The 16,370-nt window shown below is 49.9% G+C and overlaps 1 protein-coding gene across 2 annotated transcripts in view; it reads left to right on the top strand.

Moving 5' to 3' along the window:
- Positions 1-16,370, top strand: part of PANK1 (pantothenate kinase 1) — a 44,232-nt gene that overhangs the window by 13,610 nt on the left and 14,252 nt on the right. For both annotated transcript variants that reach the window (XM_048506255.1, XM_048506256.1), the window contains exon 2: positions 15,728-16,080. In XM_048506255.1, the coding sequence (XP_048362212.1) occupies positions 15,728-16,080 (353 nt within the window). The remainder of the gene's footprint in view (positions 1-15,727; positions 16,081-16,370) is intronic.

The following is a 16,370-nucleotide window of genomic DNA, read 5'->3' as shown; positions in this document are numbered from 1 at the left end:
CCCTCATTATATTATTTCCCCCATGCTTGGTGGACTGGTGACTGGGGGTGGAGCGCTCCGGCAGCAGTATCATTGGGAGTCGGTGGTTAGATGGTGGGCCATCTCCATTTTCTAACTTGGACCCTGCCGAGCCAAGAACTTCACGATCAAAGGGAGCTGAGCGCAATACTCGCTTAGGACAAGAGCAGCTTGGGGGGCAACAGTATGTCGGGGGTCGGGTGGTAGAGACCCCATCTTGCCCCTCCAAGTGAAGACCTGCGTGGAGTGTCGAAGCACCCCGCGCAGCCAATAGGGAGCGGGGCACTTAACAACTTCTTGCCAGAAGCCTGTTGGAAGAGACCAGCCTAGTCGTGGGTCTCTGGGATGACTTCGGTGCTTTGGAGGTTATATTAATATATGCTTTGCGTCTCTTGCTTTGGTCTCCGGCTGTTGCCGTCTCTACAGTCGGACCCTGGCGTCTTTTTTTCCATCTGCGCATCCGCTGCAGGCTGTAGAAGGGGATGTTGTAGGGGTGTGATGTCTCAGACAGTGGTGGGAGGTAAGTGGCAGACCCCCAGCCCCTGCGTTTTTCCTAGAGAGACCTCCCCCTTCTGGATCGTCAGGGACGATAGGACAGGCTTGCCTGACCACTGTGGCGTCACTGGAGGAGACTAAGGTGATAAAGGGGAGCTGGCGATACACTGTGGCCGAGGGAGGACTTAGAGCATGATACTTCTTTCAGAAGAAGGTCGGGTGGCAGGGACCATAGCCTGTAGTGTTGGTGAAGGTGTGGAGTGTGGTGTTGGAGAGACCACTAACCCAACTTGCATCTATCATCAGAGGGAGACTGGTGGCAGCAGCCCTCCTGGCCTCCCACTTTGCCCTGCGAATCACAGGGAGAGGCCGGGGACAGTGGGATTCTTTTTTTGCCCTGTGGCCCCACCATCTAACCACACCCAGTCAGTGATCCATCACCCTAGCCATTTGGCCTTCCAGCTGGCCATTGGAGTGCAGATGCGCGAACATCAAAAGCCATACCTACCAGGATTTTTTATGGACCTGGAAATGGACCTGGATATCTTTGTCCATTAAGCGACCCTGTGGCCCTGGAGACACTTTGACAACTTTGGACTTGAAGGTCATCGCAATCAGCGAGTGATCCGGCCTTCATCCATCTCTTCATTTTATTACCTGAAGCACCAGCACTTTCCTAGCTTTTTAGCTTTTAGTCTAGTTTTTAGTCCATTTATTAGTTAACTTAGCTATAGTTGCTTAAACTAGTGGTTGCCTAGAAGCAGAAACAAAGGTGTTGAATGCTGCAGGCAAGCAATATATATCTGTGTATAGGCTAGACTATTAGAGTAGGTGTTATTGCAAGGCTATTGTCAGTATATACTAGGCTTAACTATGGGAGGTGGCAGCGAGGGGGCAGAATATGGGTACCAGGGGATCCCAGTGGTCTGGGGACGGGGTAGATATGTCGGTAGGAGGGGGCCATATGAGAGAAGGGGGGGAGATGTATTCATGCTCGACCCCCTTCTGGCCTCCGGCCTATCCCGAGGCATGTGGGCAGTGGGGCTCAGGTATACCCTACTTCGAGCCTGGTGTTGATTAATGCCAGGTCCATTAATAATAAAACAACGACACTCCGAGATTTCCTCGGGGTGCAGTCAGTGGACCTGGCCTGCATCACCGAGACCTGGGTGCGAGAAGGCGAGGCGGTCGCCTTGAGCGAAGTCTCGCTCCCAGGTTTTGCTTGTGTCCACCAGCCTCGAACACAGGGCCGGGGGGGAGGTGTGGCGATGTTCATCCGGGATACCATCGCCTTCAGGGCAGTCCCTGCCCCTCAAATCTCCAGGTTCGAGTGTGCTGGACTGGAGTGGCTGTCTGGGGAGAGGTTGGCGTTCTCCTGGTGTACCGGTCGCCTAGCGCACCCGGTGGCGGCCTACCGCAGCTGCTGGAGGCGGTGGCCGAGTGGGCGTTCGCGCATTCCCCGACTTATTGTCTTGGGGGATTTCAGCGTCCATGTGGACACCGCCTCGTGCTCAGCGGCAGCGGACCTGGTGTCATCCATGGCAACGCTGGGACTCTCCCTATTACATACTGGCGCCACTCATGAGGCCGGTCACACTTTAGACCTGGTTTTTGGGGCAGGAGTGAATATGGTCGTATCCTCTGTTAGCAGAGTGCGGTGGTCCGACCATTTTGCCCTGAGGGTCCGGGTGGATTTGCCGCGCCAATCCCGTCTAGGCGACGGACTTATTTATGTCTGCAGCTGAGACTTATGGAACCAGATAGGTTCCTGAATGCTCTGCGGGACCCTGAGCCCCCTGGCAAGCCCTCGATGAGCAGGTGACAGACTGGAATTCCAGGCTCTCTGATGCCATCGAGGAGTGCTCCAGCGCCCTCTGCGTCCCCGCTTCACGGCAGGCCCCTTGGTATACCGAGGAGCTGCGCCAAATGAAGCGGAAACTCAGGCGGCTAGAGCGAGTGTGGAGGAAGCTCCGTGTGAAGGACGCGAACAACTTATAGGACGTTTATGAAGGCCTATGAGTTGGCGACACGGAGGGCGAAGGATGCCCATTTTCGTCCTCCCTCCATCTGCTAGCTCCCGCCCAGCACAACTTTTCGGATTGTCCGATCCCTCACCTCTTTGGTGGAGGGGTCTACAAATTCTCAATTGGCGATTGGCTGTGAGGCATTTCAGAGCTTTTTTTGTAGATAAAGTCGCGTCCCTCCGCCGGGACCTTCCGACCACGCTTGATACAGTAACAGAACTTCGAGGCTCCCTCGCCGGCTTCAGGTCCTAGTCTGGACCGGTTTTCCCTACTCTGTGAGTCCGATGTTGACAGGGCCCTAGCTGCTGTTAGACCTACTACCTGTCCTCTGGATCCGTGCCCCTCCTGGCTGATTAAAGCTTGCCGGGAGGAGTTACGACCCCACCTGTTGAATATAGTTAACTGCTCCCTTGAGCAAGGAGTGTTTCGAATTGGGTTGAAGGGAGGCAGTGGTCCGCCCACTCTTAAAAGACCATCCTTAGATCCTGGAGATCTGGCCAATTACCGTCCCGTTTCGAACTTGTCGTTCCTCGGGAAGGTAATTGAGAGAGTGGTGTTGGAGCAGCTTCAGGGCTTTCTGGAGGACACATCGGCACTCGATCCCTTCCAGTCCGGCTTCTGTGCTGGGCATGGGACGGAGACCGTTCTCATCGCCATCACAGATATGCTCCGCATGCAGCTAGACCGAGGCTGATCGGCGCTGCTGGTATTGCTCGATCTTACAGCAGCGTTTGATGTGGTCGATCACGACCTTTTGATCCACCACCTGGCTGCCTCTGGAGTGCGAGGCACAGTCCTTCAATGGATTACCTCATTTCTCCAGGGTCGGGGCCAGCAGGTATGGTGCGGGGATGAGGCCTCCCACAGAGCCCCACTTAATTGTGGGGTTCCTCAGGGGGCCTTGCTTTCCCCGCTCTTATTTAACATCTACATGCGGCCCCTCGCTCAGCTGGTGCGGAGTTTTGGGCTGTCACCAATATGCGGATGACACCCAGCTCATTCTGTTGATGGAGGGGGGAGCGACCTCCGCCCCTGCAGCTCTACAGCACTGTCTGGAGTCGGTTGCTGGTTGGTTGAGACAGAGTAGGTTAAAGCTTAACCCAACGAAGACGGAGGTCCTTTGGCTGGGCCGGGGGGAGAGACCGAGGGAATTTCAGCCGCCAAATCTGGAGGGTCATGTTGGCCCCAACATCTCTGGCTTCGCAGCCTGGGGTCCGCCTGGACTCTTCATTATCTATGGAGAACCAGGTGGCCCATGTTACCCAGGTTATGCGTTCTTTCCACCTTCGCCAGGCACGGCGGCTGGCTCCCTATCTCTCCAAGTCCGACCTGGCCACTGTGATCCATGCGACGGTCACCTCGAGCTTGATTATTGTAACTTCGCTCTACGCGGGCCTTCCCTTGCGACTGATCCGGAAGCTGAAGCTGGTCCAGAATGCAGCGGCACGGCTTCTAACAGGTGGTGGTTATTCAGATCATATCACCCTGTGCTGTGCCGTCTGCACTGGCTTCGGTGGAGTTCGGATCGTTTTCAAGGTGCTGGTTTTAACCTTTAAGGCCTTACGCGGCATGGGGCCCACATACCTGCGGGACCGACATCCCCTTATGTCCCACATAGGTCGCTGCGCTCGGCAACGGCAGATCTACTGGTGACCCCTGGTCCTGCAATGATACGGCTGGCCTCAACCCGGGCCAGAGCCTTTACGGCTCTGGCCCCCCGCCTGGTGGAATGCCTTACCTCCGGCTGTGCGGGCCCTGCGGGACCTTAATGAGTTCCGCAGGGCCTGCAAGACGGAGCTTTTCCACCGGGCTTTCGGGGAGGCCGGCCGTGGATCTACTGCCCCCTATCGACACTGGAATTGAAATCAAAACTGAGACTGCCGTTCCATTCTATTAAAGCTGGGCCTGTCTTACTTATAAATTCCATCCCAGGCCCTACTTACTCCCTCCCCTTTTTCTTCTTTTAATGGCCTTCGGCGGGGCGCCTGTCTTAATTAATTTATGAACTGGGTTGCTTAACCTATAGTTCTGTAGTAAACTGCTGCTTAGTTCTTAGGTTTTAATGATTTTAGTATTTTATGTTGTTGATTGCTGTCTATGTAACAGCCATGTTGGAAGCCGCCTTGAGCCCTTCGGGGATAGGCGGCCTATAAGTTTAATAAAATAAATAAATAAATAAATAAAATTGTGGCATATTTCTGCCAGCGACTCTCCTGGTGCATGGGGGCCAACTGGGCTCTGGAGGTCGACTAAGGTTTGCCCCACACCCAAACTGACTCCTGCCAGGCCAACACAGCTGGTGGCGGTGTGGGAGCACCATTGCAAGGCCAGGCACTGTGGCAGGGCACTGCAGTAGCTGGGCACCAGCGGATTTGCCCCTCTGCTGGGGTAATTGCCCTGGGGAGGATGTTTCTCTCAGCTTAAGTCCACACCACCTCCAGAGGGGGACTTGCCCCACAATGGGGCTGTAAGCTTCACTATATTGTTGCACTATATGAGGTGGTTCTTCTTTTACAGCATCTTCTGTCTTGTATAGAAGATTTCATAAACATGCTTTTTAGATGCAGTGGTGTTTGTACAATACTATGGTGATAGAGACAATCTCACCCATACTTGTTAACTGCCAATTATATAATGATATCAGAAACTGTCTGATTTCTCTGTTTACTTAAATTTAAATAAGTAAATTATTCCCCAGTTACTGAAGTGTTTTTGATTAAATTTCTTCTTAAAAATAAAGAAGTCAGTATTTCATACTAAATTCTAAATTCTGTTTTCTTGTATTCAAAAAGCAGAATTACTTGGTGGGTAACAGCTCAGGTTCTTACGTTTTATTTAAATGACAAAATCTTTTCCTAGTATCATGGTGGACCATAGAATTTCTTGAGTGTTAATGTTGAATATTTTAACTGTTTTATTTTACTGTTCCGGTACTAATGATAACTTTTTATCACTGAAGTAATGTTTTTTTTTTTAAAACTGCTGGTCTAAGACTTTAAATAATGTTAATCCATTTAACACTTTTGGCATTTCTTTTTGATTTGAAGATCAGTTTCCTGTTCGACGTGAATAGTACTGGGATTCTTTTTTTGAGAAACAGGATCGTGGTCCATTCATTTTTGGGAGAACAGATTAGATAGATTTGTGTAAATGCAGTAGCACCTCAAAAATTTCGACCTGACCATTCAGTTGAATGACCTCACTAATTTCTGTGGCCAAACCAGTTTCTGACTGAGTGAGGCTATGGGGCAGTATTCTTTGGCAGGCCAATATGGATTCTTTGTGGTAAGAGGAGAACATATGCAGCAATTTTTACTGGGCTATTTCTGACTATAGTAGGTAGAGGGTTTGTGGCACCTAGTTAAAAGTGCAAATACAATCCTGTGCTATGAAAAACCTCTGGCTAGAAACTGTGTTGATACCTTAATGAGCTTGCACAGCCCATAATACAGATTCTGTTTAACACCACATGGCTGGGTTTTTGGCATCATGTGAAGGCTTAGTCTTTTTTAACTAATTACAAGGTTTCAAGTATATGGGATGTAGGACTTTGGAATCTGTGTTTTTTGTCTGTTGAAAACAACCACATTAAAAACCTGCTTCCAAGGCAAGGTATAATACGATGTGGGAGTCTGTCTTTCCATGGGGAAAGAAAATAATTCACAATCTTTGAGGTATAGCATTGGAAGATTTGGGCCTTTTCTAAATGCACAACTTGCCACAGGTTTTCCAGTGGTCAGAACTTATGTTTTGGAAATGAATTCTTTGAAATCATTCTACACACCTCCTTTCCCCTTATTGTTTTGTCTCTTCAGTTTCATTTATTCCACACACCACTGCTGAAAAATATGTAGCCCACTATCCCCCAAACACATAAAGAACCACATTTTTCAGTCAGATTTGACTTGCAGTAGCACATGACCCCTACAGCAGCAGTCCCTGATTACATGCTCTGACAGATTGCAAGGAAAAGGTGATTTTAAAATACAATTCTATTGAAGAAAACTTACTGTTTGCCTTCAAAGTGAGGTAGAAAAGACCTAGAAATGGGGAGCAACCTGATTGGCTGTGGCCTCCAGCACCTGATTGGACAAGTTACAGTGATGCAGAGGAAGGTAGAGGAGGATATCTCCCTGTCACAAAGGCCCTTTCTGGACGGCGGCGGCAGTGCTTCTCCACCGGCATAATTTATGCCGGTGGAGGTGTGGGGACTGCTCACATGAGCAGTCCCGGCTCCCTCCCTAGCCAGAGAGGCGGCTCCACATGGAGCCGCCTCTCGGTCGCCCTCCCCCACTCACCTGCCTCTTCAGCATCGCTCTGGAGGGCTGCAGGGCCCTGCCCGCCTTGCCTTCCGACCCCTGGAGGTTGGAGGACAGCGTGGGTGGTTCCCTGCAGTCCTCTAGAGCAACATTGGAGAGGCAGGTGAGTGGGAGCAACGGAAAAAGGGGCGGCTTCCCTGCGGTGTGGTTCGCACCGCGCCACTGGGAAGACGCAGTTTTTTGAAAACCTTGCTCAATGAGCAAGGTTTTCAGGGATGGCTTCACACCGCCCGGGGAAAGGCAGGACAGCGCTGCTGCGATGCAGCAACGCCGGCCATGCGAACGCTCTGCCAGGGACGGTGTTTTTGCCATCCCTGGGATACTTCATTTGGCCTGTGCGGAAAGGGCCAAACATTCTCAGGGGCTTTTGGAAATTTGAGTTCCTGCCATGAGCAGCTTTTGCTGTGATAAAACATTGCCTCTCTGTGGAAAGTTGTGGAAGTCAGTGTGAAATTCTGTCTTGCCTTGCTGTGGTGACACCCTTGAGTGCTGAGGTTAAAGTATACACAGACTAGGAGATCTGGTAGTTAGGTTATTGACAAGCTCAGACTTGAAGATATAGATATAACCAGTGTTAGAAGAGATCTTCCAGGAGAGGGCAGAAGACTCCTAGAGGCCAAATAGTCTGCTGTATGGGGTTTTGCTTTATTTTCCTCTGAAGAGTGTGTTTTATGTTTATTTTGTGGGTTATCTAACTGTGTGTGGCTTGTGAGGGCCCAGTGCAAAGTGTCAACCTGAGTTACACTCTTAGGCTGTTTCCGCACAGGCGGAAAACAGCACCCTAGTGACAGTCAAAACACCATCCCTGGAGTGCTGTTTGCACAGCCGACACTGCTGCATTGCAGCAGCGCTGTGCTCACCCCACTCAAATGCGCAAAAATGCCGGTTTTGAATCTCGCTTGGGGAGTGTCTTCCACCTACTGCCATGAGAACAGCAGCAGGTGGAAGACGGCGTTTTCCCAGCACTGGCCCCAAACACCTCCTTACTTCCTCCTGACTTCTGTCGCTCTGTGGGGGCCAGTGGACATGCTTCATGGCCTCCGTCCCTGCAGTCATCGCTCTGGCCTTGGGGGTGTGTCCCCTGGCCTCCACAGAGTGACGGAAGCCAGGAGGAGGTAAGGAGGCGTTTGGGAGACTGCGCAGCCGTGCGGAGCCTGTTCCACCAGCTGTGCTGCCAGCTGGGCCATTCATGCGAACAACCCCAGGGCTTGCATTGGCATGAACCTGCTGCTCTGGCCGTGCAGGAACGGCCTCTGTGTGAAGGAAATCCAGCTGAAATATAAAGAACTGTTCCATCTCATGAAACATCTTTGAAACAAATGTCTAAGCTAAACTGAACCAAGTAATCTTAAGTACTAAAACCAAAACTGTGCCAAGCTTCCTTATTTCCCTTACTGCCTCGTATGCCTCATTCAAATCCGCTTCCAAATTTAAATATTCCTATCTATACCATCTCCTCTACCTGTTAAAATAAATCTGTCCTCTTTAAGTTTAAATCTGCCTCAGTATATGCCTGTTGTGGGGAATGTCTGGGAAAAAGAAAAAAAAGTCTTTTGGCATTCTTCATCTTCTGCGCGTGAACAGGGCTGAGAGAAAGTGTTTTTAAACAAATGATCAACTTATTTCTGAAGCTTCTCAGTCCCTGAAGGGAAAAGGTGAGAAAATAAGAGTGAGTGGTTTCCCTACCTTGATGATATAAGAGATTGAAGGGGGTGTCCATTGCACGTGCATAAATTTCTCCTAGGGCTCTTTCCTTTTGCCCTAGCACAGTGATGGCGAACCTTTTCAAGACCAAGTGCCCAAATTGCAACCCAAAACCCACTTATGTCTCCCAAAGTGCCAACGCAGCAATTTCACCTGAATAACCCCTTCGAGCAGGGGCCAGCCTGCTGTAGCCTCCAGCAAGTTCCACATGCGCCGCTCTGCTCCTCTCTAGCATCTATGCCCACCCCCCCACCCCCCGGGCAGCAGCCACCTGGAGCTCAGGCACCAAGCCCACCAGCCGAGTCGTGCCTGTTCACTGAGGTGCATGCACATCAAGTCCAGGGGGCCAGGCCAGCCTAAATGCGTGTGTGTGTGAGGGGGAGTGATTTCCCCCCCACATGATGAACTTTGTGCACGCGTGCCCACAGAGAGGGCTCTGAGTGCCACCTCTGGCACCTGTGCCATAGGTTCGCCACCACTGCCCTAGCATCTCAGCAATCTACTGCTGATGCAATCACCCCCCCCTTCAAAATCTCTTTCTGCCCTACCAGTAGTTCAATAGGAAACTGACAGAGCATATGCAATGCAGTTTGCTTCTTTGTATCTCTTCCTGAATGTTTACATCGCAAGTTCTATGAAATTCACAAAGCTGGTCTTATTTACCTTGCTTCTTTGTATCTCAGCCTGAATGTTAACATCACAAGTTCTGTGTGAAACTGACAAAGCTGATACACTCAACGTTGCTTCTTTGTGTCTCAACCTCAATATTATGTTGCTAGTTTGAAATGACAAAGAAAAAAATGATTTTGAAAACTGAGGAAGGTAGGGAAAAGAAAATGGCTGAAGGTGAGGTTGGACAACTACATGGGGTGCGGATAAGGGCTAGATGTTTGTTGGGACAGAGAAATAAAGACCATTTCAACATGATCGCACCTCCCAGGGAAGCTAGCTCTGAAACAGATTGATAAAAACATTGTGGTTAAGGTGCTTGGTAAAACAACAGAAGAAACATGAAGGGAAACTGTTTCCGGACCAAACAAGGAAAAAATATTTGGAATTCATAGGAAAAAAATGTAGCATTTGGCTGCAAAATATGTTGTAAATGACTTGTGTGGAAAAGGCCTTGGATATCTTACACAGCATATAATCAGAGGTTTCTGCTGTTTTGGTTTATCTTCCATGCAAGTGCAGTTTTCTACCTCTGGCAAACTGGCAAATGAAACCGAGTTGCAGAAACCTCAGGTGTGTTAACAAAGGTCCATATATATGGAATAGAAAGGTCCATATATATGGAATAGTTGAGAAGCAGTACCATGTGTATGTTCAAGGAAGGGGTTCCATTTGGAGAAAAGGAAAGGGCAGAATCTTGTACAGGAGAAGGAAACCTATCGACTGAGAGGGGTACAGCAGGAGCAGTGGATGTGTCTCAAAGAAGAACAGAGGAGAAGCTGAACAAAATGATGGGATGGATCCTGCAAAAAATAGGCAGGCAGGTAGGTGGTGATGGGAGCCCACCATAGCAGCTAACTCTTTCCTCATGCTCGTACTAGGAAGCAACACTTAGGGAGGGAGGATTTCGGGCTGCAGTGGGAAGGGGCTGGCAAGGAAGTCATTCTTCTCTGCATACGATTTAGATGGGATCCAAATGAATATGTTGAAGCTCAGGAAAACTTTAGAGGTGAAGAAAACAAGTTTGCAGTGGATATGGTCAGGGAAGTGGAAGCAAAGGTTCTGAGGAAGGCATCCTGTACCCCAGTTGTAAGTTTGGTCAATAGAGTTTTGAACAGAAGTGAAAAGATTGAAAGGAAGGCTAGACTGCACTATTCAAAGTGGGAGAGATTTGCATAAGAAGACGAAGAGTTGGGTTTATATCCCTACTTTCTCTCCTGTTTGGGGACTCAAAGGGGCTGACAAACTCCTTTCCCTCCCCCCCCCCACAACAAACACTCTGTGAGGTAGGTAGGGCTAAGAAAGCTCAGAAGAACTGTGACTAGCCCAAAGTCACCCAGCTGGCGTGTGTGGGAGTGCACAGGCTAATCTGAATTCCCCAGATAAGCCTCCACAGCTCAAGCAGCAGAGCGGGGAATCAAATCCGGTTCCTCCAGATTAGAGTGCACCTGCTCTTAACCACTACGCCACTGCTGCTCCTAAGGCTGGCTTCACACCCTGACCCACCCCCCAAAATGCCCCCAACTATGCCGGCACAGCATTCTGCACTGATGGACAGGCAGCTTCTTGGTTGTGCGCTACGCAGCGGCATTACAACTACCTGTCGGGGTAAGTAACCTCCCCACCAGTACATTTGCCCCCTTTTCCGGTGGCATATGCATCCATGTTGGCACAGGGATACACCAGCTCCAGAGTATTCTGGATTGGGCTGTTAGAGTGTTGGACTGGGATTTGGGAGACCCTAGATCAAGTTCTTTCTTGGTTATGAAGCCCAGTGGGTGACCTTGTGCTACTTCTTTCCCTCAGCCTCACCTGTCTAACAGGATGTTATAAGATGGGGAAACCATGTGTATGACCTCCCCTAATTTCCAGGGAAGAGTATAAAAATGATAAGATATAACAAATGTGGATAATCACCCTAGACAAATGTGTTTAAAAGAATATAATTCCAAAGCTTTGGTGCCGCCAAAAAGAAGGACGTCTCTCTAATAAACACTTGCCTCACTTCCAAAGACAGCATTTCCAGTGATCATTTTTGGGCTGGTTCAAATGCAGAGGGGTGGTTCCTTAGAGACCAGCACTTTTGAATTTTGAAACAAACCAGAAGTCAATGAAAATGGTTTATAAGGTTTTTTTTTCTGACTCCATAAACTAGCTTGTGCATGTGGCATCTGTATGCCACAATCTCCACCATCTAGCTAGTACAACTATGGCAGTGATGGTGGAACCTTTTTGAAATTGAGTGCCCAAATTGCAACCCAACCCCCACTTATTTATTGCAAAGTACCAACCCGGCAATTTAACTTGAATGCTGAGGTTTTAGTTTAGAAAAAAACGGTTGGCTCCCTCTTCCTCCGCCCCACCCACTCGAGCAGGGTCCAGCCTGCTCTAACCATCAAGTCCTGTGCGCACCACTCTGTGCCTCTTTAGCATCTCTGCCTCCTCTGTGCCCCCCTCGGGCAGCAGCCTCCCAGAGCACAGGCATCAGACCTGCCAGCCGAGTCCTCCCTGCTCACTGCGGTGCACATAGGTCCTGCTCAGTGGCCCAGGCCAGCCTAGGGGTGTGTGTGTGTGTGTGTGTGTGTGTGTGTGATTTTTCACCCCCACATGACGAACGTTGTGTGTGCGTGCCCACAGAGAGGGCTCCAAATGCCACCTCTGGCACCCGTGCCATAGGTTCGCCATCACTGAACTATGCCATAACAACACTGCAGGAAGTATTTAGATTGGTGCTAGGAACCTTTTTGGTATTATTCCCACAACATGACTGTTGATTGGCAGCCTAAACTGAGGTTGTTTCAACTAACCTTCTGATATTTGCTAGTGCCAAATCTATGTATTTTCATTCAGTTGTCCTCTGTAAGTACCATGGGAAATCACTGATTAAAACAGACCATGGAATGCTAAGGTTGGTTTTGTTTTTGGTTTTTTACCTTAGGACAGGAAGCTAAACTCCCTTGCATTCCCTTGTTAAATGGAGAGGAATTTGTCCAAGCAGACTTCTTCACTCCCTTGCCGTAGTTGTGTCAAGGCCAAAAATAGGAGGAGAGGAACTATTTCTGGAGCGTTGTTTCACAAAGGGGAGGGGGAGAAGTGAAAGTGTTGCTGTTTTGTCGCCTTCCTTTCCCTTGGGTTCCATTTCCGCAATTCTAAGAATCACATGTACTCAGATTATAGTCAGACTACGTGAGGATTTCGTGCTCAAGATTTATGCAAGATTTGAGGAGGTCTTGTTGGCAATTTATACATGTCTGTGTCTAGGTGGTGAAACAAGGGCAAATGTTTCCCTGCATAGTGGGGATGGTTATTCAGCGTTGCTATTTTTGGACTGAATGAGTGGGCTACTCTCCAGAACACAGCTCTCTGTTCCGTTAATATACCTCTCTTTCATTGTTTTCTCTCCACCAGCAGCAGTGTGGTTTCTCTGAAAACCCTTACTTGTCATAGCCTCCCTAGCACCGTTGAAGAATGTGGTGTTTTAGATGGTAACATATTTTCATTTAGATATTTACATCCTACTTTTGTCCCCCAATGACCTAAATTACTCCCCTCAACTCTATATTATCTCATAGACAGAGAAAGAACAGCAGGTCAAAGGTCACCTAGTAAGCTTCCATAGCAAAGGGGGAATTTGAATCTTGATCCCTTAGATGCCTAGTCCGTCACTCTAACCCCGCACTACACTGGCTGTCAAAGAAATATGGGTTCTTTCGCTGAGTAACTTGCAATCTATATTTCAACAATGGCGGAGCTGGCAAGAATAGAGCCATGTAGCAAATACCTTAAGTCTTTAAGTTTTCTTAAGCCAGAGTTGCATTTTCCACAGATTAGCCTGTTGAACCCTTGGAAGTTAGTGAACCCTCAGGAACAGCACAGTGTGGGTCTGCAGAAGGTTGGGGAATCAGTTGAAATTGGTTCCCCCTCTTAAGCTGACCTTAGTGCCCTTATGTTTTTTGAATGTGGCTGGATAGAAGGCAGTGAATGAAAATGCCGTGACCATTTTTTGCAGCTGCCAGATGTTTGTTTGTTTGTGTCCGGAAGCGGGGGTAGCCCCCACCCCCTCCCCGGACTTGCGGCCCGACCCACCGCGGTTGGCTGCCTCCCAGGACGCGCGCCCCGGCCCGCCAAGGAGGGCCGCCTCCGGTCGCCAGCGCGACGAGGGGGCGGAGCAACTCCCCGCCGGCTCACCTGTGGCCGGGCCGGCCAGCCGGGCCGACGAAGATCGCGGCGGCGGGAAGCGGCACGCCGGAGAGGCCGGGCCAGACGAGCCCGGCCAGCTGAGCCCAATCGGGCCGAGTGCGGAGGCGGGGAAGCGTCACGCCCGAGATGCCGGGCCAGACGAGCCCCGCCAGCTGAGCCTGGTCAGGCTGAGTGCAGGGGCGGGGTTTTCAAGCCGGAGGTTGGTGACAGAAGGGATAAAAGGGAGGAATCTCGGCGCCACGAGAGGGAGGGCAGGCGCGACGGAGGGAAGGAGGGTGTGTGCGCGCGGGGAGGAAGGAGAAGGAGAAAACGTGGAGGAACAGCAAGGAGGAGAGGGGGGAGGACGGAGGAGAAGGGTGACTGCTTCTGGGAGGGAGACGTTGGAAAGGAGGAGAGTTGGTGAACGGACGGAGACGGCAGGGACTAGAAAGCCGGCAGAAGTCAGCAGCCCTCAGGCAGGCAGGGAGGATAGCTTACTCTCCCTGCCTGGGTTCTTGCGGTCCCTGGGTCAGTTGTGGGCAGCCGGCACAAGCTGTGGTTAAAGCGGCTGTCCCACTTAGTCCACTCCCCGGACAACGGGAGTGAGGCCGGTAGTTCCAAAATCAGGGCAGGGGAAGGTGGGTTGGCATCCGGGGTCCCGGCGGGGACCCCGCCCCGGGCGCAGGACAGTTTGTTTGTTGGATTTATATCCCGCCCTATCCCCATGGGGCTCAGAGGCATAAAGTGTACTTCCATGAGTGGATGCTGTCTTGTCTTGCCAACTTGTTACTCCTGTGTTTTGAGTTATGACTAGTTTAAAGAGCCTGTGTACCAAATAAAATCTCCCATTCCATCGTTTGACCTCTATCATGGCTAAAGACGCCCTAAGGAGTAATCAAGACAAATGCTGCTTTTTATGGGCCTGGGAATTTTCCCTCACTTGAAGTTTGAAATATTGCTCAAGGCCACAAAAAACAATACAACCCCACCTAAAGACTGGGACCCTAACATCTGTTTCCGACAAGTGTCCATATGGGGTTTCTGCCTTTTCCCCTCTCCTACTGAAGGCTCATCTGTTGTTTTTGAAAAGATGAGCTGATCTTCAAGGAACAACACTGTAGGGGGCTCCATAAGCTGTCTGCAGTTATGGATCTCATAGGGCACAAACTGATAAACAGCACAATCCTGAGGGCTGCTATCTCAGTGGCAGACCACCACTGACACAAAAGCAGTGCCACTCTGCCGTTCTCTTTGGATGTTCCTTGGGGGAAATAACACCGTGGGTCCCCTGTCCCTGCACTGCCAAGCTGCCTGGCTTATGAGATGCTAGTATTGCTGTGGAGAAGTGGAGGCCTTGGAGAGTGCTTCTCCCCATGCCGAGCAACTACACACACCTTTGGACCAACCCATTCTATTTTTGAGCTGAATACAGCAGCCAGCAGTGTGTGCGTGGAGGTCAGCCTTCAAGGTGCTACCCTGATAAACCAACAACATCAGTTCCAGCATGGACATCCCTGGGGCAGAGCCCACCCTGTGGGACATGGGAAGGGGCAGTCCTAAGGGGGGCAGTATTTGGAGGTGAGATGGAAAGAGGCATGGATCTCATCTACTCAGGCAGGGACAGAGTTATGAACTGGGTTGCTCACTCCCTCTGCCCAGTATGGCACCCGGGCCTTTGTGATCTGCTCCCAGGGGCCAAGGGGAGATAGACTGAGCTGTCTCTAGCACAGTAGCCATGTGAGCGAGTCAGACTTGCTGATCTAAAGGCTGCCCAAGGGAAGATGCTCCAGCAGCAGGTCTGGAATTGGTGACTAAGTGGAGTCCGCTCCCAGGTCTTGCTGTGGAATCACCACCTGCACAGATGCTAAACAGAAACATGTACAGCGACAGCAGACAGCACAGATTCTGTGCTGGCCATAGCTGTGCCTGTGGGGCCCCAGCAGGGTCTGCCATTCCATCTGTGGGGAGCTACATTTGCCAGGGAACCCCCCTGAGGTGCATGCTGTAGCCGCCCAAATTATACTTACTGATGCACGAGGAAGCGCTCTGCAACTGCTCCAGTTCGTTGTCAGCTTGGATATATGTTGGCATATCTTGGTGATATGCACCTGTTTGGTTCCCTGTGCACTTTCAGTCCCCCACCCTCCCAGGATTGCAATGAAATTCACCTTTAGACTTCAGCTTAAAGGATGTATAACTCTTTCAGATAAGCACTACAGGTGATCATCCTTTTGATTTCATGGACTTTTGTTTCAGAAGCATCTTGGTTAACTTGTTTCCAGTGCTCTGATTTCCCTTTCTCCCCCCTTTCCCCCCCAGCATTCCCATGGTTCGGCATGGATATTGGTGGAACTCTTGTTAAACTGGTCTACTTTGAACCAAAAGACATTACAGCTGAAGAGGAACAGGAAGAAGTGGAAAACCTGAAAAGCATCAGGAAGTATTTGACTTCCAATACAGCCTATGGTAAAACTGGGATTCGAGATGTCCACCTTGAACTGAAAAACTTGACTATGTGTGGACGCAAAGGAAATCTTCACTTCATCCGCTTTCCAAGCTGTGCTATGCACAGGTTCATACAAATGGGTAGTGAAAAGAACTTCTCGAGTTTGCACACCACGCTTTGTGCCACAGGAGGTGGAGCCTACAAATTTGAGGAAGATTTTCGTATGGTATGTTGGAGTTTCATGAGTTTTTGATTAAGGAGTGTTTCCCTTGAGGCAATAGTATTCCCAGATCAAAGCTACGGGAGAGTGTTTCTGGAACTCAAACTTAAGTCTTTTTATCACTTCAAACCTGTTTTTAAGCTTAAGTAACTGTTGATTACAAAGTGCTATCTGAAACAGCCTTTTCTCTTTGGTTAAGGGGGTGGGTGTGTTTGCCAGTATCTGCTGTATCTTGTTAACAAATATGCCTAAATGTTTCCCCCCCTTATCTCTGCATTGGTTCATCTGCTGTTATT

This window comes from Sphaerodactylus townsendi, linkage group LG08 (genome assembly GCF_021028975.2).
Source record: "Sphaerodactylus townsendi isolate TG3544 linkage group LG08, MPM_Stown_v2.3, whole genome shotgun sequence".
NCBI lineage: Eukaryota > Metazoa > Chordata > Lepidosauria > Squamata > Sphaerodactylidae > Sphaerodactylus > Sphaerodactylus townsendi.
Note: the sequence above shows the minus strand (reverse complement) of the source record. Positions and strands in the feature narration are given on the sequence as shown.